This window comes from Ambystoma mexicanum, chromosome 2q (genome assembly GCF_040938575.1).
Source record: "Ambystoma mexicanum isolate Mex_15411 chromosome 2q, UKY_AmexF1_1, whole genome shotgun sequence".
In the NCBI taxonomy this organism is placed as follows: Eukaryota; Metazoa; Chordata; class Amphibia; order Caudata; family Ambystomatidae; genus Ambystoma; species Ambystoma mexicanum.
This window is the reverse complement of record NC_090924.1, coordinates 467,594,286-467,620,227: the sequence shown is the minus strand read 5'-3', so window position 1 is coordinate 467,620,227 and position 25,942 is coordinate 467,594,286. Positions and strand designations below refer to the sequence as shown.

The window sequence follows — 25,942 nt, the reverse complement described above, 5'->3', positions numbered from 1 at the left end:
AGGGCCTATAACTATGGGCCCCGGGGCATTACCTGACTCGGTAATGCCCCTGCTGCTCGGGGCATATTGCTTAATTAGAAGTTATTCACTGTAGTGACTAATGTACTCGTTTTCCATAGTCCCCTTTCCTCCATTCGTCCCACCATCCTCCCCCCTAATAAAACGAGTGTCATTAGGCAATGGTAATATTGTTGACGCGTCAATGAGGACAGAGGAGTGGCGCCAGTGGACGGAGTCAGGAGAGCGCATGCTCCCAGGACCGCACACCTGCGCGCCTCTAATTTTAAAGGGGAAGAAGATTTTTTCTGGTTAAAAAGGTTCCATATCCTGTCCCTAGCAGGGACGCCCATGCAGTATGGAAGAAAAGGGACTAGAGTACGTTAGTCACTACGATGAGTAATTTATAATTTACAGGTCAGTTGTGATGTCACAACTAGCCTGTAATAAGAACATTATTTCCAGGCTTTTATACGGATATTGCAGGCTGCCATGGGTTATGGTTGTATTGGCACAGATTCTGAATTGAACCTTACCCTTTCAGTACTGTATTCATAGTCGAAGAGTTATTCTGCGCACATCTGACGACCCAGAGCTGCATCCTATATTACGTTGGCCTAATGTGTAATATGTGGGGCGCGCCAGATGAGTCCCTAGCGGACATCCCTAGCAGACATCAATGCACATGACAGAGCTGAATTATTCACGCTAAGTAACATGTCCAATCGATGCCAGGACTGCAGTAGCAGGGGCAAAGACCGCTTCAGAAGAATTTACAGAGACTTGGCGGGCATCTGCAGAGATACTGGGAGCTCGCCTTCCTCATTGTTCTGTCACCAAATAATCACCAATTCCAGCTTAGCTAACTTAAGATGACAGCGGTAATTACTATTAGGATTCTGCTGCTAAATAATCGCTGATTTCAGCTTTGCCAATTTAAGGCGACAGTGGTAATAACTGTTAGCGACAGGGATACTGCGGCTTAAATCGTCGAGCGGCATCCTCGCCATCCCACTTGCGAACCATTCCTATTCTGTGCACAGAGTCGTTTTTATATGATGGGAATAGTTTTCCAATAGAGCCATAATATTAACAGGATTTATGGCATTCATACTGTTGTATATTATTATATTTTCACATAAAGTTTTATTGGTTGTGCCATTAGTCCGCAAGACGGTGGCCGAGGGAATAGGTGCGGTACTTTGATTAACATTTGTTAAATGTTGGATTGTTCGAGTTAAAGATATTTTTTTATTCACCTTAAAGCTACGGATAGCAATTTGTCCCATGGCTATAATGGAAGAGGGGTCATAGAAGGCGATTTTTAAAAATGAGTAGGCCAAGGAACCTTTGCAGTACTTACTGCCAGACAAGTTCCCGGAACACATTGTTTTATCTCTGTACAGCACTGACAAGCCATTACCTTTTCATACGCATACTCCTGTGTTACTTGTAACATGCTTTCAATGTTGGTGTGCATTGTTCTTCACGGTCTTTCCTCTAGTGTTTGGCCCGCGCTTTATGGCCGGAGTTCACGCGTTCTTCGTTTAGTCAGTAACTGGCTTTCTGTAGTTTGAGTTAAGGTTATGCGTGTAGCCATGTCAGTCACCATCCACATTATGGGTCCATGTGCGCGTGCATGATGCCGTCTTGCTTGTGGTTGTAAGCGCTGCAAGAGTGGAACCTGGATCCGCACCCAGGGAAGGGCGCTCCTCGGTCATGTGAAAGGAAACACAGGCAAGAACTGCCAGTGTCCTGCAGTGTTCAATCCCCTTCCACGGGTGCCGCCATGTTGTAGTGCCTCTGCCCCCAGACCCTCCACCAACCATCGCCGGCCCCTCCTGGTTCGCATTTCATCACCAGCCTCCCCCCCCACCCCCCCCGCTCCGACCATAGAAATATAAAAAGGACTTAATACATTTTCTATTTCCCATGGCGTCTCCCAGCGTTTTTTTTATGGGAGATTGTGCTCATGCAATGTGACAAATGGCCCTAATACAGAACACACAGTCTTTCATTGCATTTTTCCACCAGGACCACACCAAACATGGTCCTGGTGCAACAATTCATTAACATAATGATTTTTTGCAGCAATGCAATTTCTGCCTGGTGCTAAAACTTTGCAAAATTGCACTTGCCCTGTTGCACATGGTCTATAAAACGGCCCCAGGTTGCATTGCCATTCCTATTATTAATATGCTTTAAATGCATCTCAGGCTGCTGTTATCTTCTTTGCAGCCCGTATCTTATGTTTATGTTTAATAGGCTATTTGTGCCAGTTTTCCTTACTTTAGCGTAAACTCGTGTTTAGCGCTGTTTTGATCTCTATAAACAAAATGCACATGTCGAAGGTGCACTGCTAATTACAGGAAAAGAAAACCCACATATTTCTCTGTCTCTGTGATATCTTTTATCACAAAACCATCTGTGGAAGTAAGATGGAAATGAAAAGGAGGCCACGCATTTTTCAAAACGTGATTCTTTACAGGGTAAGTTAAGATGAACAAAGATGGATACCTCTGAATTGCCAGACTCGGGTCATCATGTTTGAGCGTCTGGCTTGTCATTTGTGGCTAACCATCGCCTTATGATGTTGCATGCGGCAGGGACTCAAACACAGTCCTTAAGTGCCCACTGTGATGAATCCCCAGATGTCGTCACTTCTTCCCGAGGAGGAGCCTCTTCCCATGAGGCCAGGGAGGTGAGGCCGCAACCCAATAGTCCCCCTCTGGGTTTTACTCAGTGGGTGGATCTCATGGGCAGGGGAAACCCCCTATGGGACTAGTGACGACCTGGGGAGAACATGGTATCCCCATAACACACCTTACCCTGACACTCCTTCCTACCCCCATGACACCAACACTATCCGTAAAAATTCCTATATGTTTTTGTAGATCTATCAGTATAGGAAGTACTGGGGCGAGGAAGAGTGTATACTCTAGAAAGGAAGAGTATCATATAAGTACTGAGACGAAGGAGACCCACTGGAAGATCCCCAAGCTCGTACTAACATGAAGAAGAGGCACAGAGCCATGCAGATAACCCAGCAGAACGAAAGCGAGTGTTCTAGCTGCGTCAGAGAAGTTATGAAACAACCTGTCAATAAAAGAGAAGAGGGACAACCAATGTTGCCAGACCCTGGAGGAACCGAGAGATTCGAAGCAGGAGAGACTACAGAAACTAGGAGAGCGGAGACCGGGACTCGTAAACATGCAGGCAGAAGTGTTCCTGAAAGCTCTGTCATCGAAGGACTGGCAAAGGAGAAGAAGCAGTGGGCAACCAGCTGATCGGGGAAGCTTGTATGCACGACCAGCAAGAGATGTGCAGCCCGGGGACAGGTGAACGCTGGTGAGCCTCTGCTCGACCTGGTGAAGCCAAAATAGACCCGAACAGGAAGGCGGAGAAGCCCACAAATGACCGGAGGATGTCAGTAAGCACCCTGCCGAACTATGGGTGGCCAAAGGGGGTAAATTAAAGAAAGACGGGCCTGGGGCCCACACCCGATAACATGCAGCCTCCTGAGCCATCTTCCTTGTGGCGGTACCTGGCAGCGTAGTGAACCAGGTCTTACCAAAACCCACAGAAGAGGAAATTCGGGTCTGAGACCTGCACCCAAAGAAAAAGAATCTGTGAAACCATCTTCTTCCTCTCAGTGATTGGCAGGATAGTGAACCAGGTCTGCCCACATTTTCACTCTTCCACACACATAACATTTGAAAAACGCATATATGCTTACAAAAATATTACTTTTTCCATGTGTAGATCCACTTCAGTATTTCCTGGTCGAGGTGGGGCCCCATGATATAGGTGGTAGTGGAAGAGGTAACATGTTTAAGATCTCTGTGATCCAAACCTGCTATCCCCACAACCTGAGACTATAATCAATTGTGGGCTCAGCACTTGCTCACTCTAGTCCTAATTTTTGGAAATCACAGTGATTAAAAGTGGCTCAGCGGTGGCATTTTGGGCGGGAAGGTGGGGTGCACCAGGTCCTGCAGTAGGGTCCCAAGAGTGGGTGCGGCCTCTCACTGCTCCCCCTTAGCTCTGCCACTGATGCACATCACCCTCAGTAGCTGTACTCAACAGTGAGTATCTGTTTTATTCCGAAATGCATGCTGGCAGAACATTTTCCAACAGAATGTGATTGGTTTTAATGTAGACCTTTTCTTTGCTTTTATGGGCAAGATTCCCCCCAAATGCCCCTTTTCGGCCTTTCAACTTTTCAGCCTCCCTGCGACCCATTTTTACATAGCTTTATGCCACATCCCCTGCATTTATGTATCCCGTTGCGATTTTGCTACCAAAATACATTTTTCAATTTTGCTTGATTTTTTCTCCTTTTCTGCTATTTTTTTCTGTTTGGCGCCCTAAAAATTTCTCTCTAAGTTAGAATGCGCCAGATCCATGGCTGGGACTTCTTTCCAAAGGCAATGAATGCTCTGATGCAAAACATGGCACGTGCCTCGTGTGCCCCGTTGGTGGTCCTTGGTGTTCTGTAAGGATGCTTCATCCTGAGCATGTTGAACGAGCTGAAGAAGCTTGTGATGGCTCTGCCACGGATGCTCTGCGTTCACAGGCGTCACATTTAGAAATATCACGTCTTTTGACGTGCTCTTTGGTTTTGTATCGCACAACTGCTGAAAATAATTGTTTGTGAAGTTACCGAATTGGACAAGCACTTTCTGGAGTGGAAAATTGTGTCGTGACAATGCTATTTGGTTCCTTTTTTATTTTCCATGCTCCTTTTGGCAAGCACTATTCTTAACAAATCTTTGACATTGTTCATATGGTGTATGAGAAGTGTAGCTTTTTACGCTATGCAAAAACGTGTATGGCTCCAAGTAGCCTAGTGGGCAATTACTGTTCACTCCTGGTGTTAACACAGATCTCAAAGCGGAGGAATTTGGCTAGTAATATTTAGAAATTTTGAATAAAGTAACTTTTGAATTCATTATGCTCTTCTTTTCAATCAACAGGTACATAATTCCATCCCTGCGGAGATCCGATGCTGGATTTTATCAGTGTGTGGTTCGGAACAGAATGGGAGCACTCCTGCAAAGGAAAGCTGAAGTCCAAGTGGCGTGTAAGTATCGGCAGAAGACGCCTTTACACCTGTGATTTTTGAGGTTATAACTAAGAAGGTTTTTAGCATAGATGGATGTTGTATTCTACTTGTCAGAATGTATAGCTCCATGGATGGAATGCTTGCGTAGTCTCAGGAGGATAGCTCAGGGACAACGCGCTCGTCTTGGAAGCAAGATGATGCGGTCCCCGGGTCTGTGCTTAGAAACATTGCGGTATTAAGTGCATTATAACTAGGCCGTTACAGTAGAATGTTGCAGTGGAATGTATGAGAAGCCCCGAATGTTCTGTAGAATGGCAGTTGGACGTTAGTTGGCTGGGATGCTGGATGTCCAGTGTTTGTTTCCCTGTACCTTACCAAGAGCTACATAAGGTCTGTACTAAATAACTTACCTGTACACTGGAATAAAGCTCTTACCTTTATACTGAATCCTGGCGTTGTACTTGCACGAGGACGGAACCCACAAAAGTGTACTTATTCATTTGTAAGTACAATATCTGGAGAAACACCTAATTTAAAAGTTTCCGACATTCATATTGTTACTGACGATTTACATTACCTGTGCTAAATCATTGACTGCTCGAACTTTGATTTAATAAACCAAGAGGTTGAAAGCAGAACCCGGGCGTCTTTTCCTTACAGCGCGAGCCGCATGCAGGCTGACTTCAAGCCACGCCTCCATGTGTTTCCAGTCCCTGATGACATCCTCCTCCTCATAGGAGTCATCTTCACCAATTGTGATGGGACCTTTTAAATCCATGTCAATCTTTCCATCTGGAGACACTGTACAGGACACACTTTTAAGAAGTCTAAAATACCTGGATGAATTAATCCTAGTCCCTTAGAAGTCACATTCATGCAGACCCCCTAAATTCTGGTATACTAGCATTATTATATATATAGAGAGATAACATTGCCACAGGGTTCCACCATGGACCAAGAAGCGTGCCAAGAACATATGTTATAACCCCTACCTTTTTTAGGAGATTTGCAGAAGAAAACCCCACCTCAATTGAAAATTGCTATTTTAACCAAACAATGCAAACATCTGGATGGTTCTCCTTAAGTGGGATTGGGCATGTTTCCCTTTGGAGACACACACTTTGTCCAATGTCACATTTTCTGGGAATGCTGGGTCTTCTCCGTTTTGGATTTTGAGGTAAATGTCCTAGTTTGCAAAGGTCATAAAGGGTTATATCTTCCCTCCTGGCATTACAGGCTTTAAGGTGACCAGAACCCTTCTTGGTCTGAACTAGATTTGGGCTTTCTGGGGCCCTGTACAATGTTACTCATTCTGTTGTAAAGTCTCGTGAGCAGATGGATTGCTGATCACAGATGGCAGAGAGCCCAGAGAGATGTTCCGGGGGTCTGGCCTGGGCCTTACACCTTTTTGCTCGTGTCCCACCTTTATGATCGCATGATAGACTCCATGAACCTGTCTTATTCCTCTTTCCACAGTTTGATCCTGTCTAGATCGTAAATGATGTCGCGGTTTATTACACAGTCACACGCAAGTCAGGGATCTCCTCCCCTCACAATGAATGTGGCGCACAATAAAAAAGCTTTTGATTTATTTGAAAAGTTCACTTTGGTAAGGCCTCCAACCCATCTCGCACACAACCCCAACAAATACCCAGTGCCACAATGGACTAGGTAAAATTAGAACAAACAGATTACATCAGCCACCAAAGCCGTGTCAACACAAAAATAAAATGACCATTTTTAAAGTATCAGCACTGAGATAACACTAGAATATGCAGTTACCAGAGTTTCCCTTTACATCAAACCCAATGCCCCACCCCAATACATGCTAAGAACAGTTTAAGCCAAACAATGAAAATGATTTCAACCAAAATGATGCTTTTCTCCCAGCAGCCCTCACCCTCCAAACATCCACTAGGCTTGACTCTTTTGAATGGAAGGCAGTGGCAGGGAGTGGGAACACAAGGGGAAAATCGTTTTTTGGGTAGTGCTCACAGAAACATTTTGGGAGACAGAAAGGGAATGGGAAAATTAATTTTGCAGAGCACAAAGGTAGAATCGGGTTTGAATGGTTTAGCACAACTGCTATGGGAAAGAATAGAAAGAAATGGGGAATTTGTTTTTCTACACCTAAAAATGGACCGGTAGGGCCTCGGGATATTAGTCAGCACACAATGGGAAAATCAGATTTTTGTAAGATTTAATCACAGAACCAATGGAGGAGACAGAAATGCAATGGGAAAAATGTGTTTTTCTACACTTGACAATAACACACAGGGCTTTAGGATTATTATCAAAACAGAATCGGAAATCGATGTTGGCATCTTTAGCACAATTGCAATGTGAGAAAGAAAATGCAAATGGGAATTCGTCTTTTAGATCAGAATGGGAACGCAGGGACAATTTCCTTTTGCAGGTCACCATGGGAACACAGGGACAATTTCGTTTTTAACTTGCACAATGGGAACACAGGGACAATTTCATTTTTATCTTACACCCTGCGCACATACATGGAAGCAGGACCTATTGGGATTAATTTTTTGGACAAATCTTTATGACTATACCGGCTCACAACACACTGGGAAAAGATTGTTGGTTTTGAATGCCAACAAAACAGATCGCTTGAAATAAATGGGGGAATGAATTGATTTACTTTGGTGTATATATGCTAAGGATCTACACAGGCAAACAGGATTTTTCAATGGGGAAATAACTAAAACCACGCTTGAAAAATATAGGGCTTATACAATCTATGACTTGGGGTAGTTCTATTTACAGGAGAGGTCTGGACTGGGCATCACTGAGCGTCAGGGCACACAGCTGGGACAGCCGAGGAGGTCAGTAAAGGATCTCCTCTCTTTCCCACGAAGGGGCCCCAATCAGTTTCTATGTCTCCTGACTCCTGTGCAAGATTAGGCCTCTCTCTGCTGGGATGTTCTTGCCAGATTTCGGCAGCAGGTCACCTCATGGAATTAGTGGGAAAAGTCCACTTCTGAGTCAAGCTGGCTTAATTATAGGGCAAATGACATCACTAACTTGTCATAATTCCTGTGACAGGGATTGGTGGATTGTCACTACCCCACTCCCACCTGTGTGCTGATAGGACAAGGGAACTCGGAAGTGATTTTGGGACAGCTAGGGGAGGAGAGAACTTCATCATCCCACTTTGACAGATGGGCTCGGTGTGCATTAAAACTTTTTTTTTTTTTTTTACATTCCAGGTGTGCATTAAAACTTGAAAATCTCACCACATGCCAAGTAACTTAAATGTTCACATCTTGCCATGTATGCATATATTTTTTATCACTACATTTTAATGTGAGTCAAATGAGACTAGTTATGAGTCTGCACGTCATTACTGTGCAGAGATACCATTTTTCTTCATTTACTCTGGAACTATTGCAGTGAAAACTATGTCAGTTTGCGGGTGTCATACTAATCTTAATTGTCATGCTTGATCAACTTTTCCCATCTCTGGAAAACACAAGGAGGGCCACATCACATTTTCATTAATAGATTTAGTTGTGTTTATCCCTCAAAAATCATTTTAGCAGGGTTAGAAGGGGTTAACTTTCATCTTTAATAAAATCCTGGAATGACTGTTGTGCGATGTATATGGTCTATTTTACACGATAAAATGCATTTCTCCCATTGTAAGTCAATGTGCAATCTCACTCCTGATCTGCTGGGGCACCCCACCTTTTTTACATTTTCAGTTCCCCTCTTCAGGCCTGACGTCACAAGAGGGGTCTGTGTTTAGATTAGCCTACCCCATTCAAGGGCTAAATGACTAAGCTAATGCACTTTTTATGAGACTTGTGACCTACAGGTCACAAGTCTTGCCAGAACAGACAGGGCCTATCAGTTCCCCACCACATTGCTGACCTCAAAAGTATTCAAGACTGTATTTTTAAGGAATGGCCCTGATGGAAGGAGACAACCAAGGCTGAATCTCCAGGGCAACCAAGGGAGCCCCTGAAGTTTATAAATAAATAGCCAGCAGCTCATGGCCGTCCAGCAAACAGCTTATAAACTTGTATATACATGCATTTTAAATGACATTAAGGCACACAATTTACAAAGAATGCATGCAGGTTTATTTAACCAGTTCACATTTTGACAGTCAGGCAAACATTTTGCTGAGCATATTATTAGTTTAGAGGGAAAACCGAAATTACATTATGTTGCTTAATGTACATGAAACAATGCTTCATTTCACTGGAGCTGCTGAACACAATTTTGACCTCCAATTGAGGGTTCTGTGGACTGCTGTTTCGTGGAAATATCATTGTAGCTCTCCATGGATTTGTCAAAAATTTCCACATGTCTTTCCTTTATGAAAAGTATTGTGCACATTTTACCATCTTGAAGTTTTTAGGCCCACAATCTTTCCTTTTTACTCGTGTTCCATAGGCATTATGTTGGACATCATTTCTGTGCTTGTCTTTTATTTAAGGGCATGCACACCAATGACTCTGGCCTCTTGATTTCTGGCATCCAGGGGCTATTTCACCCCGCACTCCGCCCACTGGAAAATGCCTGCTCTGGATTTCTAAATGTTCTTCCTCTCTTCACCTCAGTCCTTCTTTCACCACCTACTGCTCTTGTCTCCTTCCTACCTCTCGGGTTGTGCCCTGCTGGTCTCATCTGGACTCGGCGTCCATTGTAATTGCCTGTACGCCATCTCCTACTCTGGGTTGTTACTTTCTTTCCCTGATGCCACACCTTCAATTTCCTCCTTACAGCCTTTGCTTTCACCTCCACTGTGTGATATTCCTTTCTCCACCTCCTTATCACTCTCTTTGCCTAATGTTACTTCCTCTTTGTCATGTCTGCCTGCTCCTAAAGTCTCTCCTGCTCATCCTGCACCCTGGTTCCTATCTCCTCCTATCTTCTGCTCTTATGTCCTGATGTTATACCCTCGTCCTGCATCCCTCCTCCTTCTGATGCTTTCTGATGTTTCCCCTGTTGTATTACACCCTTAATTCTCACCCCCTCCTTCTGCTCTCTCTCAACCTCTGCTGTTGCCACCTCTCCCTTGGCTAGCACCTCCTGTCTGATTTGTCCAGCTGTTACCGCTTTACCCTGACATCTCCTACACTCAGATGCCACCTGCTCTTCTTTGACCCTGCCACCTCTACACTCTCCTCTGTCTCTCCCACCTCTTCTTCCATCGCTGTCCAATCTCCAGATTTCCCCAAATGAGAGGCTTCTGCTTCTACAACTCACACTGAGGCATGGGGCTGGATGCTTTTATACCTTGTTCCCACTTCACATGTGGTGAGGCTTTTAGTGAGGGTCTGCATCTGTGAATTGAAATTGGCCCACAGCTGTGATTGGTGGTTTTCCCTGAGCGCACCTGAAGCTGCTTTGGGATCATGTGGCTTGCCCAAGCCTACCTGTCAGACATCTTGGTTTTTTATTCTTTCTCGCCTGAGCCACCTAAATGCTGACTGCACTGTGCTGGCCTCCTCAAAAGTTTCCAGCACTTGATTTAGATGTTGGTTACACACTGGGAACGTTTTAAAACACTTTGTTTCATTGAATGAGCAGGAAACTCGAAACATTGAATCCCTGGTGTGAGACAATGTTGCCGGGAACAGTGCGTCTAAAGCCCCCCCCCTAGTTGATCTCTCAGCATTTGGAAAGTTCTAAACTGGCAACATTGTATCGAGGTAACTGGAGAGTTCACTGCAGGTCCCGCAAAATGTAGCATGTGTGTCCTTTGTAGTACCAGGTCAGGTGAAGCTGCAGAAGTATCAAAACACGTGTTATCTTAAAGGGAAAAAGGGAAAGATCTACTTTTCTGTGTGAGTTTTGGGTCTGCTCAGTGAGAGCTTCATTCTCTTTCTGCAGGTGTGTGGGGTAAACAAATATTTCACTGCACGGTTTCAACAGGGTTTTGGGCAGAACCTAATCTTTCAGGGCTATACTACCTTGAGAGGCGTCTGTGTGGGAGGGAGGAGGCCAGGCCCTCAATACTAGACTGTGCTGTGCTGCTGTGATTATCCCCTGCCATGCAAGGGGCCCAAGGTGGGTGGGGGGGGTGACAAGAGGATCCTCCCATCCACCTGAGGCACAACCTTGCTGATCCCCAGAACCAGCCATGGGAGTTCATCATACATAGTATACATGCAATCCTCTTTGTGCAAATTCTTGAATAACTAGGAGGATACATGCAAACTAACTCATAACCCAGGTTGATCTACAAAGGTATGCCTCAGTTCACATAAGCCCTTAAGCACCCAACATTTCCTTTTGACCTTAGTTCAAATAACTGTACTAGCAATGGGGTACAACTGAAAATAAAATACCTAATTCCAAACCTTATTCAGTTTTCACATAAAACCACTAAGAAAAGGTAAGTTTAGATCAAACTCATCACAGAAACTGATGCAGAAGGTCACCTCTATTATGCCCTTAGGTAGTCTATCCTCTCGGCCTCTGACTCAAAATCGAACCTCTGTGGCTTCCTCTTCTGTTTCTCTTCTCTGTGTCTCAAAAAGCAGTAGCCAATCTGGAACCCTCTGCGCCATGTTGGGCATAATTTAGCCTTATTGTCTAGAGATACAGGAAATATTGGGCAGTGGGTGCTAGGGAGCCTGAATTAACGGCCCGAGCTTGATTGCACTTGTGTTGAACTATATTGTAATGAGATTGCGGGGGGGGAAGGGTGCCCCTGTGACCGCTACCACTGCTTGCAGTGCACTGAGAAATATATAAGTTCTGCACAGCTGACCTTGCATTTGCGCTGTGGAGCATTTCGCGTGTCAGGACATAGCCCTATTTTCACTGGCTCCTCTTTGAAGTGTACATACTTTCAAGGGGGGAACTTAGGTAACCCATAGGTAAGGGTGGTGCAAAGCCTGATTGCATCCAACCATGTGGGGCTTCCAGGCACTCTCAAAGGGAGGAGCTTAGGGGTTGTATTGTATTGTATTGGATATTACATGTGTATAGTGCACGCTGCCCTAACGCAAAGCCACGCTATGTACCCCAAGAAACCAATTCCCGGCTTTCAGGGGACAGCCTCTTCGGTCACCTGTTGTATGGTTCGGAACAGCATGGGAGCCCTCCAGCAAAGGAAATTTGAAGTCAAAGGGGCGGGCACGTATGCATAGAAGACACGTTTACACATATGATTTTTGAAGTTCTAACTAAGCTTTTTTGGCAAAGGTGTATTTATTAATTTGTAAGTAAAATATTTGGAGAAACTGCTAGTCTAGCAACTGATGGCCCAGCAATTTCACCCCTTCACAGAGTGCCATTTACACATGGGCACTATTTTCACTAAAATGACCCCATGTTATTTATCATCATGGATTTTTTTTAATTGTCCCAGTCCCTCCACTTTATATTTTACAGAGCACAAGAAACCATCAAAGTAGCTTAAACCACGAAGCTATGAGCACCCTTGGCGGGTGCAGGAGCCAATCCGGATGCTCCAAATCTAGGCTGAATCTACCAACGCAAGCCCAGTTTCGGAACCCCGAGTGCTCTGCGCATCCGCCCTCCATCGGTGTACTGTTTTCCCCCCTCCCCTGCCTCCAGTCCCCAAATCCAGCCCTAAACGCCCTCCCCAACCCACCCAAATGACCTTAACTGGGCTCCTCTGCCCAGTTCCTCAGCCCAGTCTGCTCTGTCAGCTTGGCTACCTGGGAAGCCATGAAAATAGAAGAGGGGGTCGGAGCGGAGCCCCGCTTTCCATTTCCATGGCAACCGTGACTCGCCCTGGCTGATGCTTTGAAAGACGCAGCACAGCTGTTTTTTTTTCTTCTATTTGCTGTTAGTATCTGTTACTTATTTGAACCCTGAGGGTTTTACCCGTGGTGCTAATAGCAATAATCCTGCATTTCGCTGGCTTCACCAGCCCTGTGACGGCACCGGGGCCCTGTGTAACTTGGGCCACGGGCCGTTATCGGCTGGTGATACCGCAGAACACGGGATAATTACTTAAATAATCGTCTTCTAACATTTTAATAGAGGAGTGAAAAACATAAAATATTACAATTACCATTCAAAGGCTGGTATCCATTTATGATTATGAGAGCTCAAAGTGAAAATGCGTCTTTGCCAGAGTTCATTTAAGACGCCAAAGAAAGGAATATTGGGTCAGCAGAACTTCATGTGTACGTCCATAATTTATTACACCCAAAATGGCTTTAAAAAGTTGAGTCAGTGAATAGCTGTGCTTGTCTGTGCCCTCGGGTTTTTTTGTGGGAAGGAAAACTTGATATCTAAACAATGTAAGACTTTTGATATTTTTGTCCTCAACATTATTTATAATCTTTAGCAAAAAACCCGCAGAGCGGGCATCATTTATCCTTGCTTTGACAGCGTGCTCTTTCCCCTGCGATAGTTCAAGCTGTGCTACTTGTACAGTACAATTTCCTCAAGCCAAGCATGAGCGATGGGATCTGTAAACAGAGTGGAAAGTGAGGACAAATCTGAACAGGGAGAGCAGCCTCCCTTTCTTGGCATTCTACTCCATTCATGTGAGTAACAGGGCCTTACGAGTCCCCGGAAGTCCCAAGTGAGGCTCTCCCCTATTTAGTGCACCTGCGCCTACAAAGAGCGGGTGTCACATGTCCTCCAGGAATGCTCTCTTTATCCAGGCTTTTATGTGCTTAGTGTGATCGCTTTACACACCTGAAGAAACACTTCAGAATAGAGTTTTTTAGGTTATGAAAATGTACTGCTTCTGAAGCAGCAAAAAAATCGGATTTGAAAGGAACGGGAATTGGGTCCAAAAACAGATCTTACAAAGCAGCAATTCTTATATAGCACATCGAACAGTTTAGTTAATATATATTATTCTCTCCATTTTGTGTATGCATGCACACGTGAATGTAGGTAACTCAGCATTTAGTTAGCACATCATTGCCATTTTCCCGCAAACCCACTCAAGACATCATTTCATGGTTGCATGTTGAATAGTTATCAAATCGTCTACTTTCCTAATTGCCAGTTTACTTTAATCCCAGTTAGCACATCCTGGCCGTTTGCCATTAGAGCCACCTGGCACACCATTGCTAGTTTCATTATGCCCTGTTTGCCAATATGTTCCAGCGTCTTTCCATTATGTTGTCTTAAGCCAGGATATTCCCACTTTATCTGCCCCCTCCCAGCAGGTTCTACCTTCTGCGGCTGGTGATGCAAAGAAGGGAGGCCATGTTTCATATCGTAGGCCAGGGAATTTATAGGCAGGGGGCTACAGCCAAGGGTGGGCGCCATAGTAAAGACTTTGGGCTCAATTTATGGATTTTTTTGCACTGGGCAATGTGACTTTGCACTGCTGAAAACTTTGCACTGCCGACACAAACCCTGAATCTTGGAACTGTGCAAAGTGTATTTTTGAATTGCAAAGTCTCTTTGTACTGCAAAAACGACTTGCACTGCAAAAATACACTTTGCACAGTTCCATGAATCAGGGTTTGTGTCGGCAGTGCAAAGTCACTTTTCAGCAGTGCAAGGTCACTTATTTGCAGTCTTGCAGGTGTGAGTTGAACTGTGCAAAGTGTATTTTTGCATTGCAAAGTCTCTTTGTACTGCAAAAACGACTTGCACTGCAAAAATACACTTTGCACAGTTCCATGAATCAGGGTTTGTGTCGGCAGTGCAAAGTCACTTTTCAGCAGTGCAAGGTCACTTATTTGCAGTCTGGCAGGTGTGGGTTGAACTGCTACGCATACATTTGTCATATCACCAGGGCCGTGACCCACTTCCCCCTTTTCTTAGTGCTGCAGCAGGGACCGCATTTGTGTTGTTTGTAGTGCAGCTGAAATGTATAAATATAGCTGGGTTTAGACACATTTGTTCAGGTGCGAGCCCCAGCACAATGCCCACATACGTGCTGGTGTTCTCATCGACACTAACAGCAGCCCAGATCTGGTCATTGTGCTGGCTCACCTGTCTTTGCACGGATTTTGGGTCATTGAGCCCTCATTGCTAATAGTAGGCCTAGAGCAATGACCAAATATGGCTGGCCTTAACCCAGTTGCCATTACAACATTTGAGTGACTGCTGTCAGTGGACTATCGAGCGCATGTTTGTGTGTTTCGCCAGCCCTATCAGTAAGGAAGCTCCTCTCATTGTGCATAAACTAAGACCAGTTTAAATCGCGCCATTGCATTGGCTTTGCAACCTTCACTTGATGACTGCCGTAAGAGTAGCCAAGACACAAAAGACAGACACTCCCAGTATACTCCAGGTTGATATATAAAATGAAAAGGAGGTTTGTTTCTCCTGGCTATCTTGCTTCAGTGGTTTGAAATAATCGTTTTAACACTGTAGTTAATGCGATGCAGGATTCGCTTTTATTAATGATAGTATTGGATTGTTTCTCACATTACATTGATAAGCGTCATATACACTTTAAGGCAATTGTACGCCTTGTTTGTCAGCCGACACGTGTTTCGACCCAGAGGGTCTTTATCAAGGCTATTGTCAAAGTTTGTGAGCCCCCTGTGCAGAGGGGCCCAACGGACCGTTGATTACAGCCACTAACAAGGGCCAACAGAAGCCTCGCCTGTCAACAGGACAGCACCCATACTAGGACCAGGACCCCACAGGGGGCTCACAAACTTTGACAATAGCCTTGATAAAGACCCTCTGGGTCAAAACACGTGTCGGCTGACAAACAAGGCGTACAATTGCCTTAAAGTGTATATGATGCTTTTCAATGTAATGTGAGAAAAAATCCAACACTATCACTAATAGAAGCGAATCCTGTATCGCATTAACTACAGTATTAAAACGATTATTTCAAACCACTGAAGCAAGATAGCCAGGAGAAACAAACCTCCTTTTCTACTTAACAACTAGGGGTACTGGCTAAACCCCAACAACTCCTGTGATCTTGCAACGCCAGAACAATCTATTAGCCTTGGATAATAGCAGAGCCTAGCACAGGCTGTTTTCACACCTAGAGCCAACCACGATCCTACTGATATATAAAATGACACAACTTGACATACCATGACACGCTATCTCGGATGTCATTTCAATTATTCATTTGCATTTGGTGTTTTATAGAATGCAGAATGAATCACTTCATGCCGCCATGGAAGAAGGAAGTGGGGTGGGGCAAGGAGTGGCCTTTGCGTGTCTGCACAGCGAGGGGTGCAGTAATTGAGGGAATACTTAGACAGAGGGGTGTCTATAAACCCCAATCAGTGCTTTGAGGTTGTATTCCTGTTGTCAGGGCAATTTTATAGGGGGGGGTTCCTAGGGTTCAAGCATAGGATCATCGAGATTCTAGATCATTGGTGCTTGTCAGAGTTACTGGTGGTGTTGACTACCCTTGGGTAGGGCTGGGGTGTTGTATCTTAGGTTGGGGGGGTGGTGCATAGAGTGTGGTCATGTTTTAACTGGTTGTGCAGACAATGTTTTCTTTGAAGATCCCTTGTTTAATGACTTCCTGAACTGTAGTGGGTTCTTATGAAGGCTTGGGTTCACATTGAGCACATTCTGCAGCTTTGAGCCATGCAAGAGAGTGCTAAGCCACCCGTGTGTGCCTTTTTGGGTTCCAGGAAGCTTAGCAATCCTCTAGTTCCTTCAGTTCCTTGTTTACGTGTCTGGACCTGTGATTCAACTGTGTGTAGAAAGTCCACCCCTTGTTCAATGGGGAGACAAAGGGTGCCACACGAGCAGGACCAGAATAATGTTGTATTTTCATTGGCCGGAAACGAGGCATGCTGAGCGGTTTGTCGCTAGTTGGACTTGTTTCAGTGTACTTTTTTTGGGAGCCCAGAGGGTACACCCCTAGAGTAACCCAGTTTCGAAAGTACCATGGATCTCTAACTTGCACCTTGTGGCAGAGCTCGAGAAAGGTAATACTTTTCCTCTCGATGTTTGAAGGTGATAGTGGGCTGTCCCTATTTTGTGATGTCTGTGTGGTTTGTAGGATAGGTCTGCATAAGAAATGATCCCAACATTGCTCAACATTTCTGCCTTTCTTGGCGGTGGTGCCCATTGAAGTAGACCATTCATATGGCTGTGTGTTGGTTGTCCCAGTGCAGCAGATCATGATTTTCTTACTGAAATTTCATATCAAGATATGTAATTCTGTCATGTCATGGACTGTATGACATCATGACATAACATGCATAACAGCACTCCGAGTAAGCTCGCACGATGAGGAGCACAGCAAGCTCCCAGTTTTATAAATGTACAGTAGCACACTCAATTCTAGTACATTTTTTGTTTACTGTTTCAGAATTCCAATGTATTCCCAGTTTGTACATTTCCAGCATAGGTGGTGAAGTTTGGATAATGTTTAAAGCAGTGGGGTGCACAAGATATCCCATAATTTGCCCCAGTAATCGTGCAACCCATCACAACTCACCTCAAGGGAATCCGAAGTGGGGGTCACAGGAGGGGATTCTCTTCTGAGAAATTGATTATAGCAATATGTTAAAATGGTGCGTTCCAAATTGGTTTCAATTTTCTGAAACATTGGTTAAGAAGCCATAGCATTTACAATTGGTTTTGAAGGGAGAACCATAAAATATTCAAATAATGCAAAGTTGCCAACACGACTCTGTAGCATTTTCATGCTGGCTGTGCCTAGAGCCAATCAAGAGACCCTGTTTGGCAATATATGCCAGTAATGCCACAGTAAAATTAATCAAATTGCTGCTTGTGTTCAAAGAAAATCATGAGCTCTGTCTCAACAACATATGTCATTATTGCCACTTTAAAGAACATTTTCATGCTGCCTGTGCCCAGCAGACATAATGATGCCTGTCACAATATATGACAGTGTGGCTCCCTCCTTCCATTCTGGTTGTGCCAAAGGAAAATCTTGAGGCCTGCTCAACAATATATACCAATATTGACCCTGTATTACACATGTTTGTGCTGCTTGATGCCATGCTCTGCCCCATGCGGTTTTCACTGCCACAATTCAGCCATGGTAAAAACCTCAGTATCTAGTTCTGCCCCCATGTCACTCTTCCATTGTCCAACTTTTGCACCTTATTGCTTTAGCTCTGCCAGAGTGCCACTGGCAGTGCCTAGTTCTACCCAAATATCACTTGAAGCAAGCTCTTAATCTCAAAGGGATCACTGTTTGACCCAGAATAAATCTGCTTAACTAGACAGGAGATTTAACAAGTGCTATCATGAACCTATCGCGAAACCCAGATTTACGGACGGCTGACCGGAATCTCATACTACCTGGTTAGTCTCCAATAAAATCTGTGACCTCAGTCAACCTAATGCTTTAAGAGTTTTCACGTGTTTTGTTAATTATTGGATCATGTGTTGAATGACAAAATAAGGTATAAACATCCACAATGTTGCTTTCTACAGACATGGGCGACTTTGCTGTTGGAGACCTGAGGATAACGGAGCTGCGCGGGCAGGCTGCCATTTTGAGCTTCCCGAGTGTCATGGGCTACCCCAAACCTCAAGTCACTTGGTTCAGGGATGGACACAAGATTATTCCAAGCGGCAGAATGTAAGTTGACGCGACGTCCACCCCCATCATAGATGTGAAGTATGACGCTGAATCCCTCATTATGTTTGATGCTGGAGCCTACGCCTGAAGTGCGCTAATTGAGCTTTAAAGGGAATATTTCCTCCCAAGTTTGAGATAAATGGCTATTTTAAGAAAGGCTTCGAGTTTCCTAAGTAATTTCACGAAATAATTAATGTGATGGCAATGCTGGTGGTGCAGGGCAGCAGCGGGTGCGCAGGGGTTGGGTGGGGGGCTTGGGGGGCGGTGACTCAATTCCCGTTCTTCCATTCATTTTTAAAATATGCTTCAAAGAGGGAGCGGAGCGTTCATTCCCAAATTGTGTTTACTTGATTGCACTAATTCGATGAATGCAGGTCCTCAATCACAAAGGCGGGTGTTCTGTGTTTATAAAGCTGTTTTTGATTCTTTTTCCTCGACAATAAAGCTGTAATTACCGCTTATTTTTCTATATCCTTGTATCCCAACTTGACAGTTTTATTTCCTTTGGTCTAATTAGCGGCTCACCCACTCATGGCAAAGTGGCAGCTCGGTGATTAGCTAAGCATTATCTCAAGGTGCACCGCGTGTCCCCGCCGCCGCCGCCCCTCTTCCTCGGGACGGTTCGCCGTTGCCAACCGGTCGCTCTGCTCAGGCCGTTTCATTAGGGCGTCACGCGTTGAGATGACAAATACACGTATGTTTCAACTGTTGGTTTGAAATGTTTGCCGAGGTCGGGGTACAGCGTGCAAGTTACGTACCTCACAACCTGGGCACACCTTCGGAATCCCACAATTGCTCGCCGTTCCCCTGCCCACACTGCTCCTGACTATGCTCTGATCCCAGGGAAGTTTGGGGCTGGAGAGGGTGGGGCGCGTCTGCATGAATTGTGTAGTCAGAAGTAAACAAAGAACACATTGTGGGGAACTTTGCCTACGAGTCGCGTGCACATTAATTAATAACACTGCTGAGTGCCTGTTTATGTTTAACGCACGACAAAAGCTGCTTTTAATCGGAAATGTACCTATCTATTAACATGAGGGATTTTCTCTGACCTGTTGTCCAGGACCAATTGTGCGAAATAAGCCTAAATGTATTGCGGCGCTGGTTGCCATGGATACCGCGGATCAGCAGTTGAAACCATAATACATGCGTGTAATTACTTACGTCATCCATGAGAGCACCCAGCAGGTGTCGGATGTTATTATCCTCTTTCACCAGGACAGTGACGGTTTGGTCAGATTTAGCCTAGTGTAGTGACAGGGCGCAGGTGAATGAAGGGACACACACACACATCCACCAGGGTAAGCAATTCACGAAAATGACAAGGGTAGCGGAAGTGACGTCACACACGCGATGACATCTCACAACCTTTGACACCACCTTCCACCTCGACTGGACAATTTCTCAGGAAGTGATGTCACCAAGGCAATAGATCATGTGATATCACAAAAAGTTATATTGTAGTAAAGAAATAACAAGAAGTGTAAGACTAATACAATGGGCCTCATTACGGGTCTGGTGGTAACCCTGCCAGTGATACCAGCAGGTTGACGCTGTACGACATTTTTTTTACTGGCGCCTGACTTTCCGGTGCCACCAGGCTATTCCAAGTCAGATGGCCGGGAAGTCAGGCGTTGGAAATTTTGTTAGTCCCCATTCCCATGGACTCCCATAGGGCTTCATGGGAATGGGGACACGGGAGTACCAGCACCATTAACAATGGTGCCGGTGCTCCTGTGAGAACTCTGCGAGTGGATGCCGTTCCGTCCGGCAGGTCAGACACTGGCGGGCAGGACGGCACCCGCCCGCAGAGTTGTAGTGTGCCGGTCCGGAAACAACGGTGCCGGTAGGCTTTCTGGCATTGTTGTTTCCGGACCGGCACGATTGTAATGACATTGGAAATCGATGCAGACAAAGGCTGTTTCATTTGTCAACCATATAGTACTTAGGGTGCTACCTCACTTTGACAGGTGGCAGCCAGGAACTGTCGGGGGTCCAGCCCTTCGGCTGCTGCCACTTTATTTTTAAATATTTTCTTTTTTTATTTGTTACAGTTGGTAAACCAACTTTTCAAATACTGAACCTTCAACAATATAGTATGACAACAAATTTACAGAATTAATAGTGCATCAACAGACTGCACAAAATAACAGTATAATTGCAATACTCATCATATTCATGATAAACTACAAGTTCCATTTTCCATGCACAAGAGAAAGACATTGCTCTCCCTTTAGATTCTCAAATTACACTCTCAAATTCTAGGCAATACCATATCTAAAAACTGCACAATGGCAATCTGAACAGTTAATCTCGAATTAGAAAACAACATGTTCCAAATTTGATCGTAATCTACATAATTCTGTACAATGAGTTTCTTTCCTAAACATTTAGCCTTATAACCTCTAATGCGGTGCACTTGATTATAAGATGCTGCAGAGTTTCCCCCTGTTCCCTATCCAAGCAGAATCGACAATAGTTTTGCTCTCTTGGTATTAATCGCCTTCTACACAAGATGTCTCTTGTTTCATGCTGATTCAATCTAAATTTTAGTAGTTTTCGACGATATGAGGGCGATGGAAATTTTACTAAGTAGTCAGCTATCACACCAAACCTTTTGGAGCCGAATGCATTGGAATTGAAATCCTTTAGTTTTGTACACAGTGCCATGTTGCCAACCCAATCATACTCATAGATCTTTCTTTTTGCACAATCTGGGTTGGTTAACAAAAGCTCAATTGTAACCGCGGCATCAGCTGCGGCGTTTAGGGTATGGTGCCGCCACTTTCTCGATAAGCCATCATTAGCTGACAATATATTTTGGGCTAAAACATTCAAGAGAGATGGCTTCTCCAACCATTCTAATAGTTTCCGCAACAGGGCACACCGCTTCCATAATACCTGGGAGTGCAGAGATGTTTAACCTAATTCAAATCGCAGTAACGCTAAGGGTGTCCCGGGCGACAATGTTAAGACAGATTTTCAGTATTTTGCTTCCGATCTATCCCACAAGCAACAGTCTTGCGGCGCAAAGGCCTCCACCCCATACAATATAATCGGAACTACCTTCGACTTATAAAAGGTTCTAACATGTTTTAGTGAGAACTTCCCAAATGTTCTTAGAATTATCTTTAACTGTGAGATCAATGGTCCTAATTTAGATCTAATCTCACAAGTTTGAATTTTTAGAGTTTTTTGATGTTCAATGTAGACTCCTAGATACTTGTATCTTAAAACCACTGAGAGTTCACATTGTTGTAGAAACTACCTTAAATTATGTGTCTTTGAACTTGTATTGCAAATTAAGATTTGCGATTTGGTGGTATTCACAATTAAATTGTTGGCTATTGTGTACATTTCTAATTGTTTCAGCATGTTTTGTAAGCCAGTGGGTGTCTGTGAAAGCAAGACCGAATCGTCTGCATATAATAAATATGCTATCTTTTGGTGGCCAATGCGGGGCACATCAGTAGTACAATTCGTTAGTGTGTGACCCAAATCTAAAATAAAGAAATTAAACAGGAATGACGCAAGGGCACAGCCCTGCTTCACACCTATGTGTGTTAGGATTGGGGGTGACAATTTGCCTTCCAAATTTAGTTTCACTCGCATAGAAGTATTCATATGTAATTGCATCACCAAATTCATTAAGGATGGAGGACAGTGATGTTGCTTAAGTTTATCTGCAAGTATTGATCTATCTATCGAGTCAAATGCTGACTTAAAGTCAATAAAACCTAAGTACAATGGGCAGCCACCATCAACTTGTTTTGATTGAATTATTGAAAGGGCCATGTTGTTAGGGATCGTTCCCATTCCTTTTATAAATCCAGACTGGAACGGATCTTTGAGTTGACTATCGGACACCCACTTATTGAGCTCCTTCAGAATGAGTCTACAGAATATTTTACTTGGAGCATCTAACAGTGATATCGGACGATAGCTCTCAGGTAATTTGCGATCACCTTTTTTATAAATAGGTATTGTGATCGCTTCAGTCCAAGACTTTGGTAGTGTTTGATGTTGACTAATGGCTGAGAATATTTTGAAGAGAATTGAGCCCCAGATTTCCAAATGTTTTTTCATTGCATAGTTAGATATCCCATCAGGGCCCACAGCTCGTGAGTTACTAGAGGTCATAATTAGTTGTTTTATGCCGACCAGGTCCAATTGCAACCAAAACTTTGAATTTCCCTGGTGTAAGGCCAAAGGTTGAGAATTAAGGGGTAGCGCATATAACTGCTCGAAATGGTTCACCCACTGGTGTACTTCCACCACTGAGGATTGCATATTCATTTGGTGATTATTGGTAGCCTGATTTAATGAGGCCCACCTTTGTGATATGTTTTTCTGTGCTAAAGTTGTTAACATATGCACACCATCCCTTTGGTATAAGGTTGCTCGATATGCCAGGCGCCAATTGTTGTATGTTAAACGAGCTCTTTTGGTGAGGACCGTTCAGACAGACGGAGAAAGCCTTGCTAACCTTCTTAATTCCTGTCAGGAACTGCGGGTGGAAGCTGTGGGAGCGCTGGAGGCATTGACTTTAGCTCTCCTACCGCTCTAGTCCTCATCCAACATGGCGGCGTCTAGTATATTACCAGACCCCGCCCCCGCGCTCATTGCGTTGTATCTGTTGTTCTTAGCACAACGCTCTGTGCGACTTAAACTACAGTACTTTGTTTCTTTCTCTCTTTGTGTACCTTTCCGGCGTTACTTTCCTTTGGCCGTCTTGCCGGTATTCCTACTTTCCGCGTCCCGTTTTGGAACCGGGTACCTTCCGCTGTCTAGCGGTTCAATTCTATTATTATTTCGGCATCTATCGCCGCTCATGTCTTACCTTCGCGTCCCTGCTATGCGCCTCCTTCTTTAGCGGGGCTCGCTTGCTTTGCCTGTGATCCTTCCGCGGCCTTCCGCATTGTTTATTTTTTGTATTTGTTATTCCTTTTCTTACCACTCACCTGCTTTAAACTCTCCGAGTTATTCTGCTTCTATTTTGGAGGCTAATGCCTTCATTCCCAGGGAGTAGCAGCTTCTACTCCCGTTTGCCTCGTCCCATTTGTTCCTGCTCTGCACTCCGGAACGTTTAAACTCCATTCAAGACTCTTGGACATCAGGGTTTTTTCCGCCACTTGGCTTTTTCCCTGCTTTGGGGCTGGCTCCCCGGGGTCCCCCAAGGGCAGGTTCCAGCTCTGCCAAGGTGGCCTCCGGGGGAGCCAGACCCTACTTACACGAACGGAAGGACCACAAGCCTAAAGAAAAGCTCTATTCCGATAAGAAAAAGAGGAGCAAGTCATCTGGTACTGTATCCGAGGACATTACTTCAGTGGAATCAGGTGAGGAGGATTGGGAGGGTACGCAGGGATCTGACAATTCCGCACAATGTGTGGTTTTCCTAATATAAAGGGACACATCGAACGTGTGCAAGTGAACCCTTCTTGTTGGGTCAAGGGATTTTGATTGACTAAAGGCTTGCATCACATCACTATAGATAAGTCCCGTATTAGTCGTTTGCCGAGTGTCGTTTTGGTTAGAGTCAAAAAGGATTTGATTGAAATGGATCAGAGCATTCTCCGTCCATCATAAACGATTCCCACCACAATTGACGACCAGACAGCCATTTTTCAATGCCTATGGCTTATCAACCTCGGTTCTTATCCCAGAATGCCAATTGGCACACAGCAGATCATGGTCACTCGCCATAGACGGTGATACCCGAAATGCTTGCATCTTGGACCATAGTACAGAATTCACATAGACATAATCAATTGTAGATGAAGATCTCCCTCTATGCCAAGTTGGAGCCGAAGGCACATCTGGGCTGATGGCTCCATTCAACATGTATACATTTCTAAATGAGACTAAGGAGTTCCATCGCACCGATCTCTCACATTGTTGCCCTTCATTTTTTGCAAAGCAGTTCAAATTCAGGTCCCCAGCCAAGATAAGGTGAGTGATGGTTTTATCTTCATCCACCATATCAAACAGCGCATTCAAGTCCTTAAAGAATAAGTCTGTGGTGATGGCTACAGGATTCCAATAAATATTGAAAATTGCATATACGCCACCATGAATAACCGCCCTGACAAGTAACATATAGGGATTTGGAGCAGCCCAAAAATTGGACAAATGTCCCGGTCCATCTTTCAAAGCTACTACTAGGCCCGCAGATGGTCTGCCTACGAAGGACTTTAAGGCAGGAATATGATGGACCTGATGCTCGGCCCAAACTAAAGGTGAAATTAGCCACGTTTCCTGGAGGAGGGTTATGTCAAACTTGCTTAACCCACTCTCATCATTGTTCAGGAGGTGCTTAAAGCCTCGAGAATTCCAGCTGACCAATGAGAGGGAAAGGTGGCCTCCAGGGTTGTATAGCCAATTTCGATTTGAATTGCAGTTGCAAGCACAAGACCCACCGCCATGCAGCAATTCTTTATTATTTGTGTGATTTGGGGGTGAGGTTTTAGACTTAGGAGCACATTCCATACTACTTGATACTGATGGACTAGGCATACTGTCTGTTTCCACACTGAGTAGAAAGCCCAGGTCGAACAGGAAGCTCTTTGCTTGCCAAACTAAATTTTGTATTATTCTGGATTGAGTCCAAATTCGAACAGCATTTAAGTTCTGGTTGGACACAAATTCTACCAGAGTGAAATCAGCCGATGTTATGTCCTGTAATGGCGGGACATCAGAAAAAAATTGCCAAGATAGCTCTCCGGTTTAAATCATACTGGGTGCAGGGAGCCGGTCTGCATTTAAGGATCAAAGAGCATAGGGCCGGTCGAATTCTAAGTTTTAGGTCTCTCTTGTTCTCTTGTTTTCCTAATGATTAACCAGAGGCAACAGATTCCTTGCCTTTCATGTTCATTCCCAAGTCACATAGTGCATTTTTAATAAGTGATAGCACTGTGTTAGAGAGGTCACCTGGAGTGTTCATGTGAGCTGGCATTATTTGCTTCACACTGGTCGTGAGGTCACTTGTAAGCTGGCAATTGTTGTCAATGCTAACCGGAGCTGTACTCAGGGTGGGGGCTACCAGATCAATAGTTCTATTTTTACTTGCATCATTATTGATTATAGGTTGCCTCGCAGCATTTTCTAATGTATTAGATCCATTATTAGACAAACACTGCTGAATAGCGGGAGCCCCCAATATCAAAGGCGGAAGATGCTGACCCTGCACATAAGCATCCACCGCCTTCCTTATTTCTGCTCTATGTCGCATTACCTCCTCTGTGCAAGATAGAATAGTGGCCTCACTTGCACCAAGCTGGCTACTTTCAGTCATCGACAATGATTTTAAAGGGCCAACCTGAGATTACAGGTGCGCAATCTCCTTCATCAAAGCATCTAAAGGGGGATTCTCTTCCACCACCCCTGCACTAAGAGCCTTGATGGACTGCCTGGATTTAACT

General features: G+C 44.5%; 1 protein-coding gene across 1 annotated transcript in view; it reads left to right on the top strand.

Moving 5' to 3' along the window:
- The window catches only part of SDK1 (sidekick cell adhesion molecule 1), a 2,988,580-nt gene that overhangs the window by 869,334 nt on the left and 2,093,304 nt on the right, over nt 1-25,942 (top strand). The window contains exons 3-4 of the mRNA XM_069647588.1: nt 4,974-5,080; nt 18,377-18,524. Coding sequence (XP_069503689.1) covers nt 4,974-5,080; nt 18,377-18,524 — 255 coding nt within the window. The remainder of the gene's footprint in view (nt 1-4,973; nt 5,081-18,376; nt 18,525-25,942) is intronic.